The sequence below is a fragment of the Rattus rattus genome, chromosome 4, assembly GCF_011064425.1.
Source record: "Rattus rattus isolate New Zealand chromosome 4, Rrattus_CSIRO_v1, whole genome shotgun sequence".
NCBI lineage: Eukaryota > Metazoa > Chordata > Mammalia > Rodentia > Muridae > Rattus > Rattus rattus.
In genome coordinates, this window is record NC_046157.1 from 19,048,533 (window position 1) to 19,069,178 (window position 20,646).

Consider the following 20,646-nt stretch of genomic DNA (forward strand, 5'->3'; position numbering starts at 1 on the left):
CACAAAGCAGGCTGTGGCTGACTCAAGACAGGGACAGGACTTATCTGGTGTCTAGCCCGAGGCATTCCCCACTGGAATCACTGCCCATGCTGACCTGGCCTCGGTGGGCTCCCCCAGGGAGGGAGGCGCTGACCTGAGCTGCTGGATAAGGTCTTCGCCTTCCTTGATGACATTGAGAGTGGCGTCCAGGGTAGCGGTCTGCTGCTGCTGGAACTGCTTGATCAGTTCCTGGACCGCATCCACAGAGTCTGCACAGACATCCTCCAGCACCTCCTTCTGAAGGTCTTCCATCCATGTCCACAGCTGTGGGGGAGAGAGCAGAGACTGTACTGGGGGCCGGAGAGAGAGGCCAGCACGGGGCAAGGGCAACAAGAGCTGGAGAGGAGTCAGCTCCTTGACCAGGAGTCTCTGTCCTCAGCTCCTAGAGGCCAGTGTGTGCTGCTAAACAGATACTCATCACCCATCACCGGCAAGTTCACTTCACGAGTGTTGGCACAGCCTACAGATGGAAAACCTAGTATTTCAGCGAAACCTGCAGGTTTCTTAGATCAAAGAGATTCCTCATCTTTGAGAGACCAGGATGAACAGGAGACTGGAATGCACAAATATTTTCTCTTTTAGAAAGGAGAAAATGAGGGGCTCTGTATACTCCCTCCAGGCAGCCAAACATGGACGGCTTCCTAGAAATTGATCATGGTATTGCATAGAACTGATCATACTGCAAATATTCAAAACGACGCCACCCAGTAAGAGCCAAGTGAAGATTAACTGTGGCCTAAGCCACACTAAACTGTTTCATTCTTTTTAACGTTGCTCGGTTATTTAGGAAGTTAATTGCTAATGGTGCAGCTTTACTTAACGTCGGCGAAAGGACCAGGCAGTTCTGCGTTGTAGCCAAGATGCTGAAATGGGGCTGAGATGACATTAGCTGCTAGACTGCTTTAAAGAAGCTAAGTCTAGTGTTTTGAATGAACGATCAATGAAGCAGTGAAGGGTTGGAAGAATTCCTGAAAACTCTCATTCACTAATTGGTTACATTCGCCTAGTGTAGTGGGTGTTTCAGCCATTTCCGGACCCTCTCCTCCAGATCTACTGGAGCCGAATCATGGCCCGTTGCTCCCCATCACATAGTTGAGCGTGCAGTCCCTGCTCTGTCCATTCTTTCTCTTAGAACACATATGGTGAGAAACTAAAACAGCTTTACACAAAGAGCGGGCCTAGTCTGAGACCCTCCAGAACCTTGGTGGGGTAGAGTAGTTGAGAGCCCTCCAGTGATTCATGAAGGTTAGCTCTAGCAATGTCACCAGCAGGACCAGGAAGGGTCGGCCACAGCTGCTGTCTGTCATATACATCAGGGCAGTCTTAGAGAAGGGCAACCAAGAAAAGCCAGACGGAAGGGACAGCCAAGGAAGACAGACGTGCAGGGTTGGGGTGAGGGGTGGGACGCAGGGCAGCAAGGTTCAGGGATGAGTGGTTCATCAAGGAAATCATGTCATCCTACCGCTTCTTCCTGCTGATTGGCTGTTCCACTGGCTGTACGTGGTGACCTTTAGGGATGCTGAGAGGACCACATCCCCACAGGCGAACATCTCCCTTAATCACTTTGAAGAGATTGTTTTATTCTGCCTTTCTGACACTGGCCTTCTTTTTTTGCTTCTTAGATAAATACCATGCCAGTTTGGTAACTGAAATGGAAGGGGAAGCCGTTTCGCTCTTGAGACCATGCTCCTTTTCAAAGACTGGGCTGATCTACTTTCATTCTGGGGAAGGCAGGTGTGCAAGACACGTGCATATGTGTTTGTGACGTGTGTGTTTTTATGAGTAAAAAAGGGTATACAGAATGCTTTCAATAAAAAAAAGAAGAGGGTATTTAACACAGCCGTCCAATTAAGAACTGATATGATAACTCGGTCTAATTTTTACCTTAACATTCACATTATTTTAAAAAGTTCAAAAATGACAGCATTTCTAAGGAAACATAACAAGACGGGAAAATTCTGTCTGGACAGTCTCTGCAGAAGATGACCTGGACTACAAAGCCTCAGGATGTAGGCTGGGACATTTCTCCTGTCCCCAGCTCTCTAGACCAGCAACCTGCCTGCTGCCCATGTGGCCTAGGAAAAGGAAGACATTCAAAGATGGCGTAACCTGTGCCATCTCTGGGTGCAAAGGGGCCTACGCATATCCTATCACCCCCCTTCATGAAGTGGTTCTTCTCTTTGAGTAGCTGTGAAAAGGTCGTGACTCTGAGGCTGAAGGGGCAGGTACGACGTCTGCGTGGGTCTTCATTGGGCCCTCTGCGTAGATGTTATTCATGGCTGCTGGCCTGGAGTTTTTGTGGGACTCACAACAGTGGCAGTGGACATTTCTCTGACTCTTCTGGCTGCTTTTAAAACTCCCTTCCGTTGCCTTGTCCAGCCTAGATCTGAGGGCTTTCGTCTTGTCTTTTTGGGTCTTGTTTTGTCATGTTTGGTTGTCATCTCTTGGAGACCTGGTCTTTTCTGAAGAGGGAATAGAGGCAGGAGTCGGGTGGGGAGCGGTGGGGAGGGGATGGGTAAGTGGAAGGGTGAGCTAGGAGAAGTAGGAGGGGAGACTGTGGTTGAGATGTATTGCATGAGAGAAAAATCTATTTTCAACGAAAAGTTGGTGATTTGATAAAGATGCAATACTCGAAGTTCTCAAAAATAACATTACATGAAAACAGAGGCTGTGATTTTGAGGGGTTGTATCGTCGTGTAGGTGCAAAGTACGTGCTCACAGACTTGTTCGTGAGTGCAAATTGAAAACAAACATATACTCTTTATTTATTTCATTACTTATGTGTATATGCGTGTTTCTATGCATGTGCATGTGCATGCTGGTGCCCATGGAGGCTAGAAGTTGTGGAGTCTCTTAGAGCTAGAGCCACCCAGCATGGATACTGAGAACCAAACTCGGGGTCTCTGAGAGAGCAACAAGCACTCTTAACTGCCAAGTCAGCACTCCAGCCTAGAAGTACAGTTTTTAAAAACCAAGCACAACATCCCAAACTTTTTGATATATTTCTTTATAGTCTTTATTTTAGGTGCGATCAATATCGTGGTCTTCCTGGATAGTCATGTCGTTAATGATCTTCAGCCATGTAGATTACCGAATGGCTGTGCAATGCTCTATCATATAAGATGCACATCACTTGCTCAACAAATCAGGGTGAAGCATTTGTGTGGCCTCTAATTATTCAAGGCTGAATAGCATTGGGATGAAATGATCAGATGAGTTCAGCCACCAGATTCCTAAGGTTGAAAAGAATTCACAAAGACGGCGAATAGGATTAAAAAGACTTTTTAATCTGAGGAAGAAATGAGGTAGAATGTTATCCTATTCAAATATTCTGTTTCCTTTCTGATGTTATTAGAGTGAACCTTTTGGTATGGAAGACAGACAAGAGGCAAAATCATGAACTTGAGTTTGCATAGACATAGGGAGTCTAGATGAAATCATTTATAAAGATGTATAGCCAGTTGTCACACAGAAACCATCCTGTGATGACATTCCAGTGTATGTCAGCTCTGCCAGCACTAGGGCAAAGCTCTAACAAATGACTGGAGGGAGGAGGGATGGAGAGGACAACCCTAACAGTAGACCTGACTGTCAGTCCTACTCTACACAGAAGGCCAGATGCTTGTCTTAGAGTCAAGCAGGAGTCAAGGGCGAGTGGACCAGCACCAAGAATGGGGATTACTTGTGAGTCTATGGGATGGCCAGTCTCGAGACATATTAAACTGGAGAATCAAACCCTAAGAGTGCTTTCATCAGTACACTGACAAAATCCCACCTGCCCACCACACAATGTGTACTCTGCCTGCTCTTCAGGTCCCCAGGAAAGCTCCTGCTGGAGAATTTAACTAATAAACAAACTATGGGCATCTCTCTTCTTCTTTGCCCCCCTCCCCTTTTGCTTTTGGTAACATGACTAGCTTCCCATCGTCAAAGAACACAAGCAAGACTACATTTCTTAGCCATGATCTATCTCCTCTTCAAGTCCCTGTAAAGGAGGAGGAGGAAGAGGAAGAGGAGGAAGAAGAGGAGGAGGAGCAGGAGGAGGAAGAGGAGGAAGAGGAGCAGAAGGAGGAAGAGGAGAAGGAAGAGAAGGAACAAAGAGAAGAAAGAACGGAGGAGAGGTGGAGACAGGAGAGGAAGAAGACCGCTATAGACAGCAGTTAAGAGTACAGCACGTCCAGGCTGAGCATCCTTTATCCACGAAGCTGAAACCCAAAATGGTCTGAAAATGCCAACCCTCTCCCTGTATTATTTGAGACTTTGGCATCAAGTATGTTGGACAGGATTTCAGAAGGTGCGTGAAGCTGCACCACTGGGACACTCTGCGGCCGTAGACAAGTTCTCTCCTTAACACTCCTCATTTGAAATTATGGATAGTAAACTGCGAGGGCATCAGGAAGATTACATAAGGTGATGTACTTAGCAAGCAGCGGGTATTACTTAACAACGCCAACCCCGCCTAATACACACTTACAATGTTCCTACTTAGAATGAGCCAAACCTTAGGTGAAGGAAATCGCCTATACCGTTTCAGGCTCACTTGTTATCAATTATTAAGTGTCAACATCTAACGGGGGAGAGAAAAAAGAAACAAAACAGAAGGGGAATTTGGGTTTGTATTAGAATAACATACTTAGAGCACCAATCTGATTAGATTTCATCAAGAAGGGAACCCAGCACCGGGAACATTAGTGACCTGCACACGCTTACATGGCTTAAGAGACTATGTGGAACAGAATCCCAGTCTTTTAATTCCGCTGACAGAAGGCAGGAGACGCAGTTAGACAGGGCTCCTAGAGGCTAGGCTGCCCTGTGGGGAGTGGTTCTTCCATAGAAACTGGCCTTGTCTACCACCTCCAAACAGAGGCCACGACCCCGTGACCCTCTGGAGGAGTGTAACTCCTGTTCGTTCACACTCGATGGCTTTACCCACAGGCCCTCCATGACCAGGGAATCCACGTGCCTTTGATTTCTGAGATTGTCACTGAGAGTCAAGTGAGCCCAAGCAAGCAGACAAGGAGGCAGGAAGCCCTGGATTAGAGTTAATCCTCTTGTTTCAGGGACACTCATCATCTGAAACTGGCTGTAGCTCCCATGGAGAGGACGCTGAGCCAGTGTCAGGGGGCTCCCCAGGCCTCCATCTGCCCCCCCAACCCCCTCCAAACCTCGGCCCTACAAAACATTATCCCTGCATGCTTTTCTCTGATAGGCACTGCAAACGCTGCTCAACAAACTGTCAGAAAAGCCTGTGGTACCAGACAGGCTTCTCAATGCACTCCCCAAGCCAAAAATCAACTTAATTAAGTAGGGTTATTATTTTTTTCCTGAGCAGCAATCAAACCTTAATTAATACCCCATTAAAATAAATTCCTAGGGGAGCACAAACATTTGCATACACCAAATGAGTTCCTCTGCCAAGGATGTTACCGCACAAGATGCTAAATGGGCCTCCTTCCTGTCCACTTACTCAATCTAAGACCACCCTCCCGTTAATCAGAAATGGAGAGCAATCACGGGTTTGCCATTGCCTCTTCCTAGGGGACCTCTGCTCTGCCAAGCACTCTGCAAGATCCCCCTCCCTTCTCTTTTCTCTGAGAGGTGAATGATTCTGTCTTGGATTTAGTCCACCTGGTGTGAAGGGCGCCTCAGTCGGGCTCCCTCTCCTGCTCGTCATCTTCCTTCCTGATCAAGTAAACATCAGTTTTAATACCCAGCTCCCTGCTCCTGAGCTGCAGACCCTACGGAGAAGGCCTAATGTTTTAGACAATCAGTGAAACGGAGGTAGCTGGGAGTACTTGCTGCCAAACCCAGCTATCTGAGTTTTAGCCCACATGGTGGAAGCAAAGAGCCAACCCTGGCAGGTGGTTCCCTGACCTCCACGCTTAGGAAATGGCACGGAAGTATTCAAATACCCCCAAAATAAATGCAATAAAAATCTTTATTTTAAATAACCTGTAATATCAGAATTGAACACACTTGCAATGTCTGAATGCTCCTTGCTGGTAGGAGAGACGACGCTGATCAAACCTCCAAGACTAGTTTCTGACTGGCAGAGAAGTAACGGAGAGAAACGGAGTAGGTGGTGCCCATTTTTGTTTTATGCTCCCTCTTTTACTTACTCTTTCTATACCAGAGATTTGGAGGCAGAATGTTCTAGTTAAAGTTCCTAAAACTGCTTGCCTCCGTCACTCTCCCTCCTCCGGAGAGGATGGGAGGGAATTCGCTGCATTTGGTCCTGACCTAAATGCAGGTGATCAGTCCTTGGCCTCTTAGGACACTGGTTAGACCCCAGTCCTCGTTCCTCAGAGCCCAGCTAACTTCCGAGGGGCATCACACACCCTCTCACCCCTTACCTCTTTGGTGTGCGTGTGGAAAGAGACGGACATGTCCAGAAGAAGCTTCCGCTGCTCCACTCTGCGCACGAAGTCTTGGATGCGCACCTCCAGGTGTCGGGCAGCCTTGTAGATCTCTTCCGGGTCACATTCCCCAGTCTGAGCCAGCTGCTCTGCTGCCTCTAGGAGCTTGTCCGCATTGGTGTATGTATTCTGCCAGCAACAAAAGTGAGGCAAAGTCAACTTGCAGCCAGGGAACGAGCTTCGCGCTTTCTCACAGCTCACCCTGGGACTCCCAAAGGAGTGGGCACAGAGGGCGGAGGCACTGAGCCGACAGCTCCCTGCTCTGGCACCACTCTAAGTGCGCGGAGCTGGCACCTCGCCTCCTACCAGGCAACCAGTGGGCTGCTGCGCACAGCGGGCACTCGCCTGCTTCTGGGGTGTCTGAGAGGTGCAGCGTCTCTAGAGATAAGAAAGGAGGCCTTTGAGAACCTCCTTACCCCTTCTGCACAGGTTCCCCACCCTCTCAGAGTCCCTTCTTTTGTCCTCCCATCTCAGGCTGCTCCTGTGAGAGTCGAGAGTCGGAAATAGCACATCCACAAGGATGCTCTGTGCTTTCTCTATGAGAGAACCACGAAAAACCCGCCAACTAGGAGGCTTGCTTTGCCCCCGCCCACCATCTCCCCTCCACTCTGGTGTCTATCTTCTGGAAGGAAGGGAAGCAGGCCAAAAGCAGGGGGAGGGGATATAGAATAGTTCCTTTGCCTCTGTGAAGGCTGGATGCCTATAGGCAGCGTAGCAGGGGATCTGGTAGGTTTGTTTACCATGAGCTGCTGTGTCCGTACATACGTGTGTGTGTGTGTGTGTGTGTGTGTGTGTGTGTGTGTGTGTGTGTGTGTGTGTTTGTGCGCGCGCGCGCGCGTGCGTGCGTGCCCAACCCTGACAGTACACAGTATGACATTCTCGCCAGCATTTCAAATGTAACCCACCTGCAATTGTCGCCCATCATGACGGCAGTCACCGCTTTTAAAGTAGTTATTATATCATGAATGCCACTTTTGCTCAGCTGGCTACTTTTAATCTGACACATTCTGACATCCGACCTGTGACTGGTGTACATATTTACCCATATATCCACCGGGTCAGCACACTGCCCTATGGTGAGAAACTGTTGCTTACTATGTGGATCTAGAAGGGGAAGCCATCGTCAAATACACCGTGAGCAGAAAACTGTAAGAGGCCACGGCAACAGCTGTATGGGACTGATTCTGCCTTCCCCGAGGATCTGAGCGCTACAGATGAATTATGGCCTGACACTAACACCCAGGTGACTCTCTGACCCTGCTTCTTCATTACTGAAAGCGAGAAGCTGATGATGAGGAATTCCCAGAGAGGTCCCAAGGGAGCCTTAAGACATGCTGCCTGATAAACAACTGCCCAAGGCAAATGTCCTCATGTTGGCCAGAGAGGATTTAAAGGAAAAACATCATTTGTGCCAACCAAGTAATTCACGAAATGACAACCAGACTATAACAACAGCAACCAGACAAGTGTGGTGTAAAGAAAGGGGCTTTTCCACAAATTTAAAAGATGTAAATTCTAGAGAGCAAATGAAAGAAGCTATTCAGAGTTATCGGAGAGATGAGGATAAGCGGCAAGGGAGACGAGGCCTCCGAGGTGGTGAGCCAGGTTTGAAAAACAAAACAAAACAAAACAAAACAAAAACCAGTTGTTTCTGGCTTGGATATAATATTCCCTTAATACACCCCTATGTCCTGCGAAAGTTTTTTCTTCAAGAATTCCTCAGAATTCTGCCTTGAGCCCTAGGGGATCTCAGATGCACAAAGAAACCCAAGGTTAGAACTCTTTTATACAAGCAATAGCATTTTGTTGCAAAGTTCACCAGACAAGTGTGCTTACAAGCATGATTTAAAACCAATAAGCGGGAGGGGGAATCACCATATCCTTAGTTGCTAAGGGCATTATTGGTTTTAGTACAGAAAGTCCTGGTTCCCAGAAATCCCCTAATTCCAGGGAATTAGCATTACAGTCATCTGAGGGGACAGAAGCATGTAACATGTACTTTGTTTCAAAGAAGAATAAAATCATCATTGAGAGAGATAACATGATAACCCATAAATGAAGCAAGCAACATAACAGATAATGTTTCCTGGCAAGAGATGGGTGTTAAAAAGAAAATGATAGCACGTGAGAGTAACAACAGCTATAATAAACAAGGATTCAACCTTGCTAAGAACTATCCTAAAATCTTACACACAGATCTCCTTTAATTCTCACAATAACCTGTGGATTGGTGCATTTTTCCTGTGAAGAAACCATAGAGAATTGCTGGCTAAGGTCGCACAGCTTTGAGATGGTAGTGCCATTACTGCCTTGCTCTGCCTCTCCAACCCTGGGTAGGTATGATTTGTCAAAGGTGAGAGGGTTCAGAAATAAGATACTTTCTTCATGTCCTGGGTACTTACTGCATGGTTTATCCCAGACCTCAGTTGTTATCACACAGCAAGGGGACCACATGTGTTCATGCTACCTTCTAATGACATGTGAACCCCCTAAGGAGGGTTCTATGGCTTGTTCATCTTTGGTTCCCCTAGGCCAGAGCTGTGTCTGGCATACAACGAATACATCTCCAGTAATTGGGAAGTGGGTAAGAATAGCTATCGAGTGAGCATGGTGTGCCAAGATAACTGACTTGACCCAACTAAAGCTGGAGAGAGGCAGAATCAGGCTGAGTGAGGCAGAGAAGAGCTGGGTGACTCCTTCATAGAGAAGAAGGGATGATATAGTCAGGTAGAAAGGCAATGTTGTGTATGCTAAAAGCTGGGCTCCCTGTTTTGTCTGTGCCCAACCTTCACCCCAATTATTACCCGAAAGACCTCTCAAATCCAGACCCGGCAGACCTCTAGTCTCCTTAGAAGGGTTAGTTTTTTTCTTATATCCTTGGAGCTTACACCTTAGCATGGCATACGGGGCCCTTTTTCATCTGACTTCCCTGCCTTCCCTTATGCATTAACAGACATCACCCACCTGTATGCTATCTGTAAATAAACAATTCGCCTTTCCAGAAACTTAGGCAATGACTCGCTTGTGTACCATTGTATCTACTTCCGCTTGAGATACACTTCCTTCGTTTTTCTACACGAACAACTCTCGTTCACCTCTGAAGACCCTGCTTCAGCATTCTTTCCTCTAGGAAGTCTTCCCTTATCCCATTCTTTTTCTAGGAGCCCTTTTCTGGGGTGATCTATACTGTCCCTTACTCCCACACTTCCTCCAGCGAGGCCACACCCACATCAACAAGGCCTTACTTCTAATAGTGCCACTCCCTGGGCCAAGCATATTCAAACCACCACACCCTGCTTCCTATCAGACCATATTCTCTGCTTCGGGCCAGATGGTGTCTTCCGTCTTTCTTTCCCTCTATGTCTACTACCAAGAAAGTGTTCTATAAATATTAGTGAATCAATCGATAAATTAAGTAATCACCACAAATCCTAATATTCAACTCTGATCCCCATATATTATCTGATATAGGACTTTACATGCTAAAACTCACGTTGTTCATTCCCACGTGGGTGATCTGATCACCTGGTCCTGTCTTGAAATAAGAATCTGTTCAGAGACTATCTATTGAAATATTACCAAAAAAATATGCTGACCCAAAACTGGGACAAGTATTGACAAGAGATTTAAGCTCACCTTATCACCAAATCAACAATGGGTGCTGCCCCAGGGCCAGACTTGACCTCACTCTGACATAAGCCTTGGCCTGGGTTAACCACTGCCTTGGCCTTGAGCCCTTGCCTGTGTTTCCCACCTGGCATGCCAAACACACAGCCATTAGATCTTTCACAGAGGGCTGTGGTAGCCAGCGTGTCTGAGTGGTCGGTTTGGGCCCTGCAGACAGTTACAAGCTCTTTCTTTGCTCTCGAGCCACTCTCTGCACCACCCAGGTAAAATACTCCCAATGGTTTAGCTCTTATATCTACATCTAATTCCCTGCTGCAGTCTTGCCTCATTATCTTTTTGTTTGCTCCCGAATATGTAACAAAACATTCTGGGATAGTTTATCTAAAACTACAGGAACTCCAGCGACACAGACGCTGTTTCAGATTCCCTAGGATGGGAAGCAGGGCAGGGGACAGTGAATGAAGCCTCTGGGTAATCAGGAGTCAGCTTCCTCGGTCATATGGAGTTAGACCTTTGGCTTTATGTGCTGGGAGGGGAAAGGACGAGGCCTAGAAGTAGCTCTTATTCAAAAGTGTGGGCTCATCCTGGAAAGCAGGCTTTACGGAGGACCCGTAGGGGACTCCTCCCCTGACACCTAATAATTGTTTTCAAAGCCCCATGGCTAGAACAAGATGATGTGAGGAAAGAAGCAAAGGAGGTGCACTGGGGCGAAGGGAGCCATGGAAACGCAACGCTGGGGCATGGGCTCATTATGAAGCTTAATTATGAACTGCAACAATCGAAATCATGTCCCGAGCCTTAACTTGTGTTAGCACTTTACAGCTGACAATAAAATCTTCCATTCTTTCCTTCTCCTTTTTGGGACAGAGTTACAGAAGATCCACCTGTGCATGTAAAGCTACCTGAGGCTAGACCACCAAAAAGGATTAGGTAATGGTACCCAGGACTCACACAGGGCTAGAAATAGTCTCTGTTCCCACCACTCAGCCCTAAAACCCTTGAGGTGCATGGGATGTTGGTCCAGTACTCAGGGGGGGTCTTGGCTTGAACAGACAAACTACATACTGCTTTGGTCCTGCCTATCAAATTTTAAGACTGAAAAGGACTCAACTTTCCTCAAGTCACTTAATTGTATCCCAGAGAACTTAAGAACTGAAAATATTCAGCAGCGGTCAAGGCCAATTTCACAATGACTAGCACAGAAAAGAAAGAAAGAAGTCCACAGGCATAAAATAAAAAGTGGAAAACAACCCATGTGAAGAGAAAAATAAGTCAATCGAGACAGACACAGAATATATATGTTAATATATAATATATTATATATAATATACTTATGTATGTTAATAGATAATATATATTATATATTAGTAAACAGTTTTCTAATATATAATATTATTTATTAGTAAACAGTTTTCTAATGTATAATATTATTTATATATAAATATACATATATGTTAAAAACAGCAGACAATGATTTAAAAATAGCCCATTATATCTATATTTCATATATTCAAAATATAGAAGCCGAGAAACAGAGTACTTTAAGATGTTTACCCTCAGTGATAACAGAGGCACTGGATCACATCAGCAGCCATTTCCACAACTGCAGAAGTCAAGATGACTGAGCTTCAAAACCCAACAGTAAGGGGGCCGCGATCGGGATGCAAAGTGAATGAATGAGTTAACTAACGGGGGAAACCTAACAGTGGAAACTACTCAGAAGCAGAGGGGAGGAGCACGGTCCAAGCGCGAGGACCTGAATCCAGAACCCTGACACCCAGGCAAAATTTGGGACGTGGCAACGTGCATCTAAAAACTCCAGTATTGGGAAACAAAGTCAGAAAGGTGTCTGGAGTTTAGCCAGTTTAGCCAATCAGAGGGAGCGCCAGCGTGAAACCCCTTAAAAATAGGATGGAGAACAGCACAGGGGGACACGTACCCAACACTGACCTCTGACCTTCACTTGGACAACCCCTCTCCTAACACCCCCTCCCCACTGCCATATTCAGCAACTGTTCAGACTGAACTGCGGAGAGAGACAGTAAATTTAAAACGGGAGCATCCGTGAGCTATGGCATGTTTTAAGTAGGCTAGTAGCCGCGTAAGTGAAATTTAGCAAAAACCTGTAAATGCGCGGATCTGAGAAACTTGAAGAGCCCTCAATACCAAAAATACGCAAAAAATTATACATGTAAAACTCAGGTCAAATAAATAAAAATAAAAGAGGAAGAAATCTTAAAGTAACCGGAGGGGAGAAGGCACGCTGTATGGAGGAGTAAAGATAAAGAGGACGGCAGACTTTCAATAGACACCGTGCAGGCAGACGAGCAGAGCAGGATCCTTAAAGCACTCGAAAGACAGAATTTTATACCCAGCCAAGTATTTTCACAAAGGTTTGATACTTTTTCGGATATAAAAATCTAAAAATAATTCCTCATTAGCAGACTTATATGGCCAAAATATTAAAGATATCTCAATGGATAAAAGGGCTTACCCTGAGTTCAGGTCCTCAGAACTCATGTAAAGCTAGATGCAACCGCATAGGCATCTATCATCCCAGCATGCCTATGGGCAAACTGAAGGCAGTGGAGAAGGGAGCATCTCCAGAAGCCTGGGGAGCAGCTAGCATGGTGTATGTAACAGTGATGACCCTCCATCTCAGATAAAGAAGCTAAGGGATCGATATCCGAGAGTCTTCTCACCTTTCCATGTCCGGGTCAACATGCACGCACCTGTATCCATAGATGAATGCACATGTGTGGGGGCATACACACACCCACGTCATGCATATACATAAAATAAGTAAAATAAAGAAAATTCTCAGGAAGAAAGAAAAACAGTGCTATATGGAAAACCAGATTTATACAGAGTGAAGAGTCCTGGTGATGCTAACTGACCGCTACATATGTCATTTCCTGTCCCCTACATCTCTTTTATAATTGGCTGTTTGAGCAAAAATAACTAATCTAGTGTGGGATTCATAGCATAAGTTTATGTAAAATATATGGCAACAGTAGCACCAAGTTTTAGAAGGTATATGGAAGAACACAATAGAAAAATATAGTGTTACTTGCACATAACTGTGATAAGTTTAAAAACTATCTACCTTAAAGCACTAATCAAAAAGCCAATAAGCCAATGAAAGTAATATATTCATTTTTGCAAAAGGCAAAACAGAAGAAAGGAAGGCAACGTCACCACCAACAGAAGACATAAGGCAAGCAAGGTGTGGCCGTGCTCACCCTAAATGCTAGCACTGGCAGGCAGAGTTCAAGACCAGCCTGGTCTACAGAGTGGGTTCCCGGACAGCCGGGGATGTTATACAGAGAATAACCTCTGCCTGTCTTGAAAAATCACAAACAAACAAACGAACAGACATAAAACAAACAAAAACAAGATAAGAGATTCAAGGCCCTATCAAGTATCAACTGTCAAAATACCATAGCCCCACTGGTATTGTCAGCACTGTCAGGTTGGATTAAAATAAAAAGTCCAAACTATATATTATACAGAATGCTGTTCAAATATATAAGTAAGCTTAAGGTAAAAAAAAAAAAGGATTTAAAAATAGCACAGTAACCATAACCAAAAGAAAGTGGCGTGGTTATATAAACAACAGATACATTAGGCTTGGGAGTGGATTACTATGGAAAAAGAAGGTCATTCCAGAATGATCAAAGGATCCATTTATCATATGCACAGAAAAATGCTAACCATTTATAGAGATAAAAACAAAGGTTCACAGTACAGAAAACAGACTCTGGTGATTATGCAAGGAGAGAGATACCGACGCACGGTTACGGCCAGAGATTCCAGTTCCCTATTTAAGTGAGTGAGAACTAAGGGCGCAGATTTGAATATCCCCAGCTGCCTTGGCCGCTTAACGTCTACGGAAAAATCTGTGGACCACACATCCTTTCTAAGGGCTCATAGAACATTTACCAGGACAAAGGTTATTTTTGTGTATAATGGGAAATTCAAAGGGACACAAAAATCACCTTTTTTTCCCTGACTATAATAAATTAGAAATTAATCACAAAAGTATATGGAAAATCCCCACTCTATTAAAAACTAAATAGCATATTTCAAATACCCAGCACCAATTAACCCAGGTGTCCACAGAACACTGGTCTTGTGTCAGGGCCTTTAACTACATAATCTCCAAGTTGGGGGATCGACAACAGAGATGTACTATTAATCTCATCTTTAAAATGAGACGTTTGAGGCTCAGAGAGCTAAGAGCCTCTTCTTTCTAGAATGTTACATAACAACAAAACATGCCAAGTCTTAACTGTAAACCTTCGAGTACTTTTCACAGATTCTCCAGATTGCAATATAAAAATCTCCATCCCTTCTTCCCCCCATTGCTCTGTATCTCCTCGGTCTGATGGCCTCCCTCTTTAACTGCGACACTCCGGCCTTTGTTCCTGTGGCTCTGAAACACGCCTCCAGAGGGCTTTCCACAGTCCTCCTGTACGAAGGGCTCCTGTCTTCCCCAGCTGTCTCAGGACCTGTCGATGCACCTCCTAGACCCAGTACTCGCCACCTTCAGTGCTCATTCAAACTGAAAGCCCTGCTGTGCTGTAGTAAGGGGCTGAAATGGATGTTCCCCTTCTATGCAGGTCGCTCCCAACTCTAGAATGAATAGTTGGAGCATAATTATTTTTAATGAGATTTCCCAGCTCCACTTAACACTAGAAATATGTCTTCCCTGAGAATGGGTGTTAGGTTACTGGGGAAAATTTAAAACAATTCACTTGAGGCTATAACAGGTTTGAAACATAGAACTGACACAGCATATGCTCTTCAATCAGTGAGGGCAAGAGAGGAAGATGTTTCTCAGTGTCTAAGGTAGAGCATCAGGCAGTTTTCCGTCTGACTCTGATGGAGAAGTTATGGGGACAGACACGACGATGGAAGAATGGTTTATGGTAGAAGTCACAGGAGAGAGAGACAGAGACAGCGAGAGGGGGAACCATTTCTGAGGACCCACGATGAACTCACCAACCACCCCACATTTGCTGGAAGGACACCCTCATACAGCTCTAAAGAATGGGGCGAGCAAACAATAGCTGGCCCCATGAAGGCAGCTTCTATGTCCAAATAAGGCGTGTCTAATGAGGAGTCCTAGCCAGATGCTCCTTACGTTGGACCCTGTCCACACAAATCTTCAGTTATAATTGGGATCCATACCAAAAATAACCAGTAGATGCCAACACTTCCCAGCACAAATACTTAGGGCAATGTGATCTTCTCTGGGAACCTGAACATTACTTTATCATTTATACATATGTAGTCATCACCCTGTCCGTTCCCATATCTATCTCGACTTGCTAGAAAGTGTTTTCTTCTTCATATCTAAAATGCTTCAGCACCTTTTCTATAAATAGTTCGTTTTACAAACTTGGAATCTCTTAGGATTTTATTTTCTTAAAATAAAACTCTCTTAGTCTGTATTTTTGCTGCTACAACAGGCTATCTGGTAAATTTATAACAAACAGAAATTCATTGGCTTACAGTTGCTGTGTCATTGGTAGACAGAAGGTATAAGAGCCAATAACAGACCAGGTTTGTTCTTTCAGAACGGCGCAAATCCCATCTAGGGTGATAAAGCCCTCAGACCAAGTAACCTCTTAAATGTCCCACCTCTTAATATTGGTACAACCGAATTAGACTTCAACATGAATTTTGAAGGGGACAAACAATCACATAATATCACTAACTTGTTTAATACTATCATACAATGTCACTAACATGTTTAATAATGAACCTAGGGGCCAGCGAGATGCTTCGCCTAGCAAAGGCACTTGCTGCCAAGCCTGAAGATCCAAGTGTGATTCCTGGAACCCCCATGGCGGAAGGATAGAACTGACTCCTCCACAAATTTTCCTCTGATCTCCACACGTGTGCCATGGTTTGTTTGTGTAATACGTTAATGTAAAAATATGAATGAAACTAGGCCTAGAAACTCCAAATAGAGCAGCCACTGTTCTTCGCTAGAGTACCCACTCCTTTCATTGATTCTTGTCCCCTTCCTGATCATTCGTAGCCCTCTCTGCTTACACATGGGGCTTCAAAGGCACTCCTGTGCACTTTGTCTTATCATGGACTGGAACTGAATGCCTAGGCACTCTCAGTAAAGGAAGTAATGAGAATGAACTAGTCGGCACCCAATCCATCAGTACAGCAGCAACAACGAAACTGTGCTTTTCAAATAAAAGGCATGGCCAATCCTAGAGGTTGTTTCTATGAGTCATAAAGTATGAGCGGCAGGAAATACCAGGGTCCGCTCGTAATAAAAGTCCAGTTAAGGTTCCAGGAAACATGGCAACCCTTATGGGACTGACATATTACAAAAGAAAGGCTTTTTCACACTTTTCTTTTAAGGGATGGAGAAGACCAATGGAAGGCAGATACAGTGCTGGAAGGCAACACTGGAAGAGCCCGGGTCTTGAGGTCTGAAAAAATAAGAACTATGGTATAGAGTATAGAATGACTAGAATCCAGGAGCTGACCCAGAGGCACTGCGTGGCACAAACTGAAGGGAACAGCAGGGCTCGAAATATAAAGACAAAAAACTTCTCACCCTCCTACAACTGGATAACACAGTCTCTGCTCCTCCGATCATCCCCACCCTGCCACACCCTGACTCTACTCAAATCAGCAAAATAACGAGTGGGGGGGGGTATGTGGCCTCTTCATGAGAAGATAAACAAAAACACGGCAAAGTTGAGGAAGATAGATTTAAGAATCCAGATGCAGATGCAGAGGGCCGGTGGTTCTCGTCCCGTGGAAATTCGTTCTCCTGTGGAATTCCTGATGCCAGGGAAGCAAGCAGGTGGCACGCCAGCAGCCTCGTGGCTCAGAACGAGGCCACCTGCTACAGGGTTGGCAATCAGAAGGACATGGGGGGGGTGCGCCCAAAGAAATGTTCTCTCTAGAAAGACGGAACTTCCAAGTGTTGCTGTGTCTCCTGATTTCCATATTCTAAGTTTGGCTGCCTGTGGGAGGCAGTGGGGGTGACAGGGAGAAGGCAGGGCTTTGGAGAGACAAAATAGCTTCAAACTTGCTGAAAACTTTGGGACTCGGAGATTTGATTTTCTCTTCGGCTCCATCCCTAAAGAGGCAGAGAGGACGAGACTGGCCCAGGGAACGATGGGGTCAGAGGATGAGAGGAAGCAGAGGCTGTGACCTGCATCCCCCCAGTGCCTGTGCAGTGTTCTAGATCCTTCTCATCGTCTGGGACACAAACAACCTTGTAGGTCAGGGTGCTCACATCTTAGGGGTTGACTGTTAGAGCTGGTTGGCCTAATATTGTTTGTATTTTAATGTTAATTTGGGTGCCCCCAAATTGTTTGCCCCAATGACAGAGAGTCCGCATATAAGACGCTGAGAGACCCTGAGAGACCCTGTCCCCAGTCAATACTAATTGGTAAATAAAGATGTCAATGACCAATAGCTGGGGAGAAGAGACCTGGTGGGGCTTCCCAGGCTTGGGACCATGAGGAAGAAAAAGGAGGAGAGGCAGAGAGGAGCCACAGAAGAGCCAAGGAAGAGAGAGTGTACAGGACAGGGGAAAGGAGAGCCGCCATGGGGTAGGGGCAAGGAAGATGTGGCCCAGAGGGCTTCGTGGTTAGAGCTGTGAGTAGCTCAGGCTGAGCACAGTTACTGAAGACTCACGATGATCGATGAGAAGGTAGATTCTAGCGGCATGGAGGGCAGCAATTGCCCGGCTATTGTACTACCTAACGCTATTTAAAGATGTAAAGGCTGTGTGTGGATACAGAAAGTGTGGAACATCTACATGATGGAGTGCTACACAGCTATTAAAAACAATGACTTCATGAAATTCATAGGCAAATGGATGGAACTAGAAAATATCATCCAGTGAGGGATCACAAAAAAAAAACCCACACGCAGTGTGCACTCACTGATACGTGGATATTAGCCCAAAAGCTCAGATTACCCAAGATACAATCCATAGACCACATGAAGCTCATGAAGGACGGTCAAAGTGCAGATGCTTCAGTCCTTATTAGAAGGGGGAATGAAAATATTCATAGGAGGAGATACGGGGACAAAGTTTGGAGCAGAGACTGAAGGAATGGCCATCCAGAGACTGCCCCAGCTGTGGATCCAGCCCATATACATACAACTACCAACCCAGACAATATTGCTGATGCCAAGAAGTGCATGCTGACAGGAGCCTGATATAGCTGTTCCCCGAGAGGCTCTGCCAGAGCATGACAAATACAGAGGCAGACTCTTGCAGCCTCTGAGAATGGGGTCCCCATTGGAAGAATTAGAGAAAGGATTTGAAGGAGCTGAAGGGGTTTGCAACCCCATAAGAACAACAACAATACCAACCAACCAGAGCTCCCAGGGACTAAACTACCATCCAAAGAGTACACATGGACAGACCCATGTCTCCGGCTGCATATGTAGCAGAGGATGGCTTTGTTGGGCATCAATGGGAGGAGAAGTCCTTGGTCCTGCCAAGGTTCAATGCCCCAGTGTAGGAGAATGTCAGGGCAGGGAGGCAGGAAGGGGTGGGTGGATGGGAGGGGGGCACCCTCATAGAAGAAGGGGGAGGGGGGGATGGGATAGGGGATTTATGGGTGGGAAACCAGGAAAGGGGATAACATTTGAAATGTAAAATAAAAAAATCCAATAAAAAAAGAAAAAAGAAATAAAAAGGCTGTGTGTGAGTTTCATCTGCGAACATAAATGGTTTAAGGTGAGAAGAAACCCTATACCTGGATTTTTAAAAATAATTTTTATTACAGTCCGTGGCTCACAGCCTCTGTGGTGATGTCACTGGCCCTCTTGTTGACAGTGTTCCTATCTATCCTCTCTTCTACCTTTCAGGACTCTGCACCCTTCCCTTCCCACAAGGCTTAGTCCTTTCACACTGCACTGACAGCTACATTAGAGCACAAGGCTTTTAAAGAACAGAAATCGCCAGCATCATTTGGGGGATGGGGGTGGGGCCTGAGATCAAGGTGCTGGCAGACTTAATGTCCGGTGAGGGCTCCATTGAGGGTTTGTAAACGGTGCCTAGTCACTGTGTCCTGGTATGGTGGAGAAGGTCTTCAGGGCAGTACTACCATTCATGAGACTTGATTACTTCTCAAAGGCCTTGTTCCTAACACCATAGTTTTGGGGATTGGGTAGGAATGTGGAGGAGATATAACACTCGGGCTAGAGCGTCACCTTCCTGGGTGTGCTTAGCTACCCCCACCTGGGGTGATGCACAAAGGATAAGGACCACTTTCCCAAAGCACCCCGACTTGTGTCTTAGACTTGACTGCACAATCTTTAAGGGGCTCTTCTAGGTTAAGTCCTGTCCTCCTCACATGAAAGACAGGTTGAAGCTCTCTTAGTATCTGATGGTATGACTTCATTTGAAACCATGCTGTTACAGATGTAGTCAGTTAAGATTGTATTGAATAAGAATAGGATAGCCCATAATACAGTATGACTGCTTTCAAATCCAAAGGCATCATGTGGAGAAATAGATACTCACTATGTGGTATGCCGGGCAAGACTGGAGTGATGTAGCTATAAGCCAATGAACACAATAGTACACTACATGAAGCTAGGGAGACAGCCCAGAACAGACTCTCTAGACAGCTCTCAAGGAGAACTCAGCTCAGTGGATTCTGATCTCAGACATCTTATCCTCCAAGATTGTGAGGCAATGTATGTCTGTTGTTTGAATCCCTCCAGACCGCATCACATTGCTAGAGCAGCCCTAGGAAGTAAAAATCCTATATAGCCTGCAGAATACATTCAGGGCATGACCTATGCTTCCTTCCATCATTATATCGTCCTGTGCTGTCCCACAGGATGCCTTTAGCAATCTCTTCCCCGGACATGACAACCAATTATATTTCCAGATACAGACGAATGTCTCAGAGTGAGAAGGCTGACAAAATTGCCTTCCAGTTGAAAACCACAAGACGGCAAAACCATAGAGGAAGTCCCATGGAAAGAACCATCCAATTCTCAGCCTACAGTGTTTCTTTGCTACTGTTTAAGATGGCTGGGGCCTGAAGAACCCATCCAATACTGTGGCTCTTATGGGATATGGATGAGAGAGTATTAATGGCCTGGCTGTGAACAGAGAGGGGGAATTTGGGGCCTGAATCGAAGATACTTAAGTCAAGATAGGTTAATTCCAGTCATTTATCCACGTCAATACCAGTTGGTTAATGGTAGGGCTCAAAGCTGGGTTAGAATTCAAGGATGACCTAACACAGTGACATCCACCTATAATCCCACTGCTCAGGAGCTAAGGCAGCTTGGGCTATGTAATAAGATTCTCTTTAAATTGAAACGGTGGTGGGGATTTAATTCAGCTGACAGAGTGCTTGTCTGGTATACATGGAGGGCCAGAGTTCAATTCTCAGCAGCTCATAACAATAGGTGCAGTGGCACACACACTCATACACCCAGCGCTTTGTGATGTGGGGGCAGGAAGGTCAGCAGTTCAAAGCTATCTTCAGCTATGCAGTAACTAGTTTATAAAAATCACAAATTGTATTTTTCAGAGGTGGGTGTG

The 20,646-nt window shown here is 45.5% G+C and overlaps 1 protein-coding gene across 1 annotated transcript in view; it reads right to left on the bottom strand.

Annotated features, from left to right (window-relative positions):
* Positions 1-20,646, bottom strand: part of Kalrn (kalirin RhoGEF kinase) — a 537,823-nt gene that overhangs the window by 277,530 nt on the left and 239,647 nt on the right. The window contains 2 exon segments of the mRNA XM_032900150.1: positions 95-303; positions 6,393-6,584. Of these exon segments, the coding sequence (XP_032756041.1) occupies positions 95-303; positions 6,393-6,584 (401 nt within the window).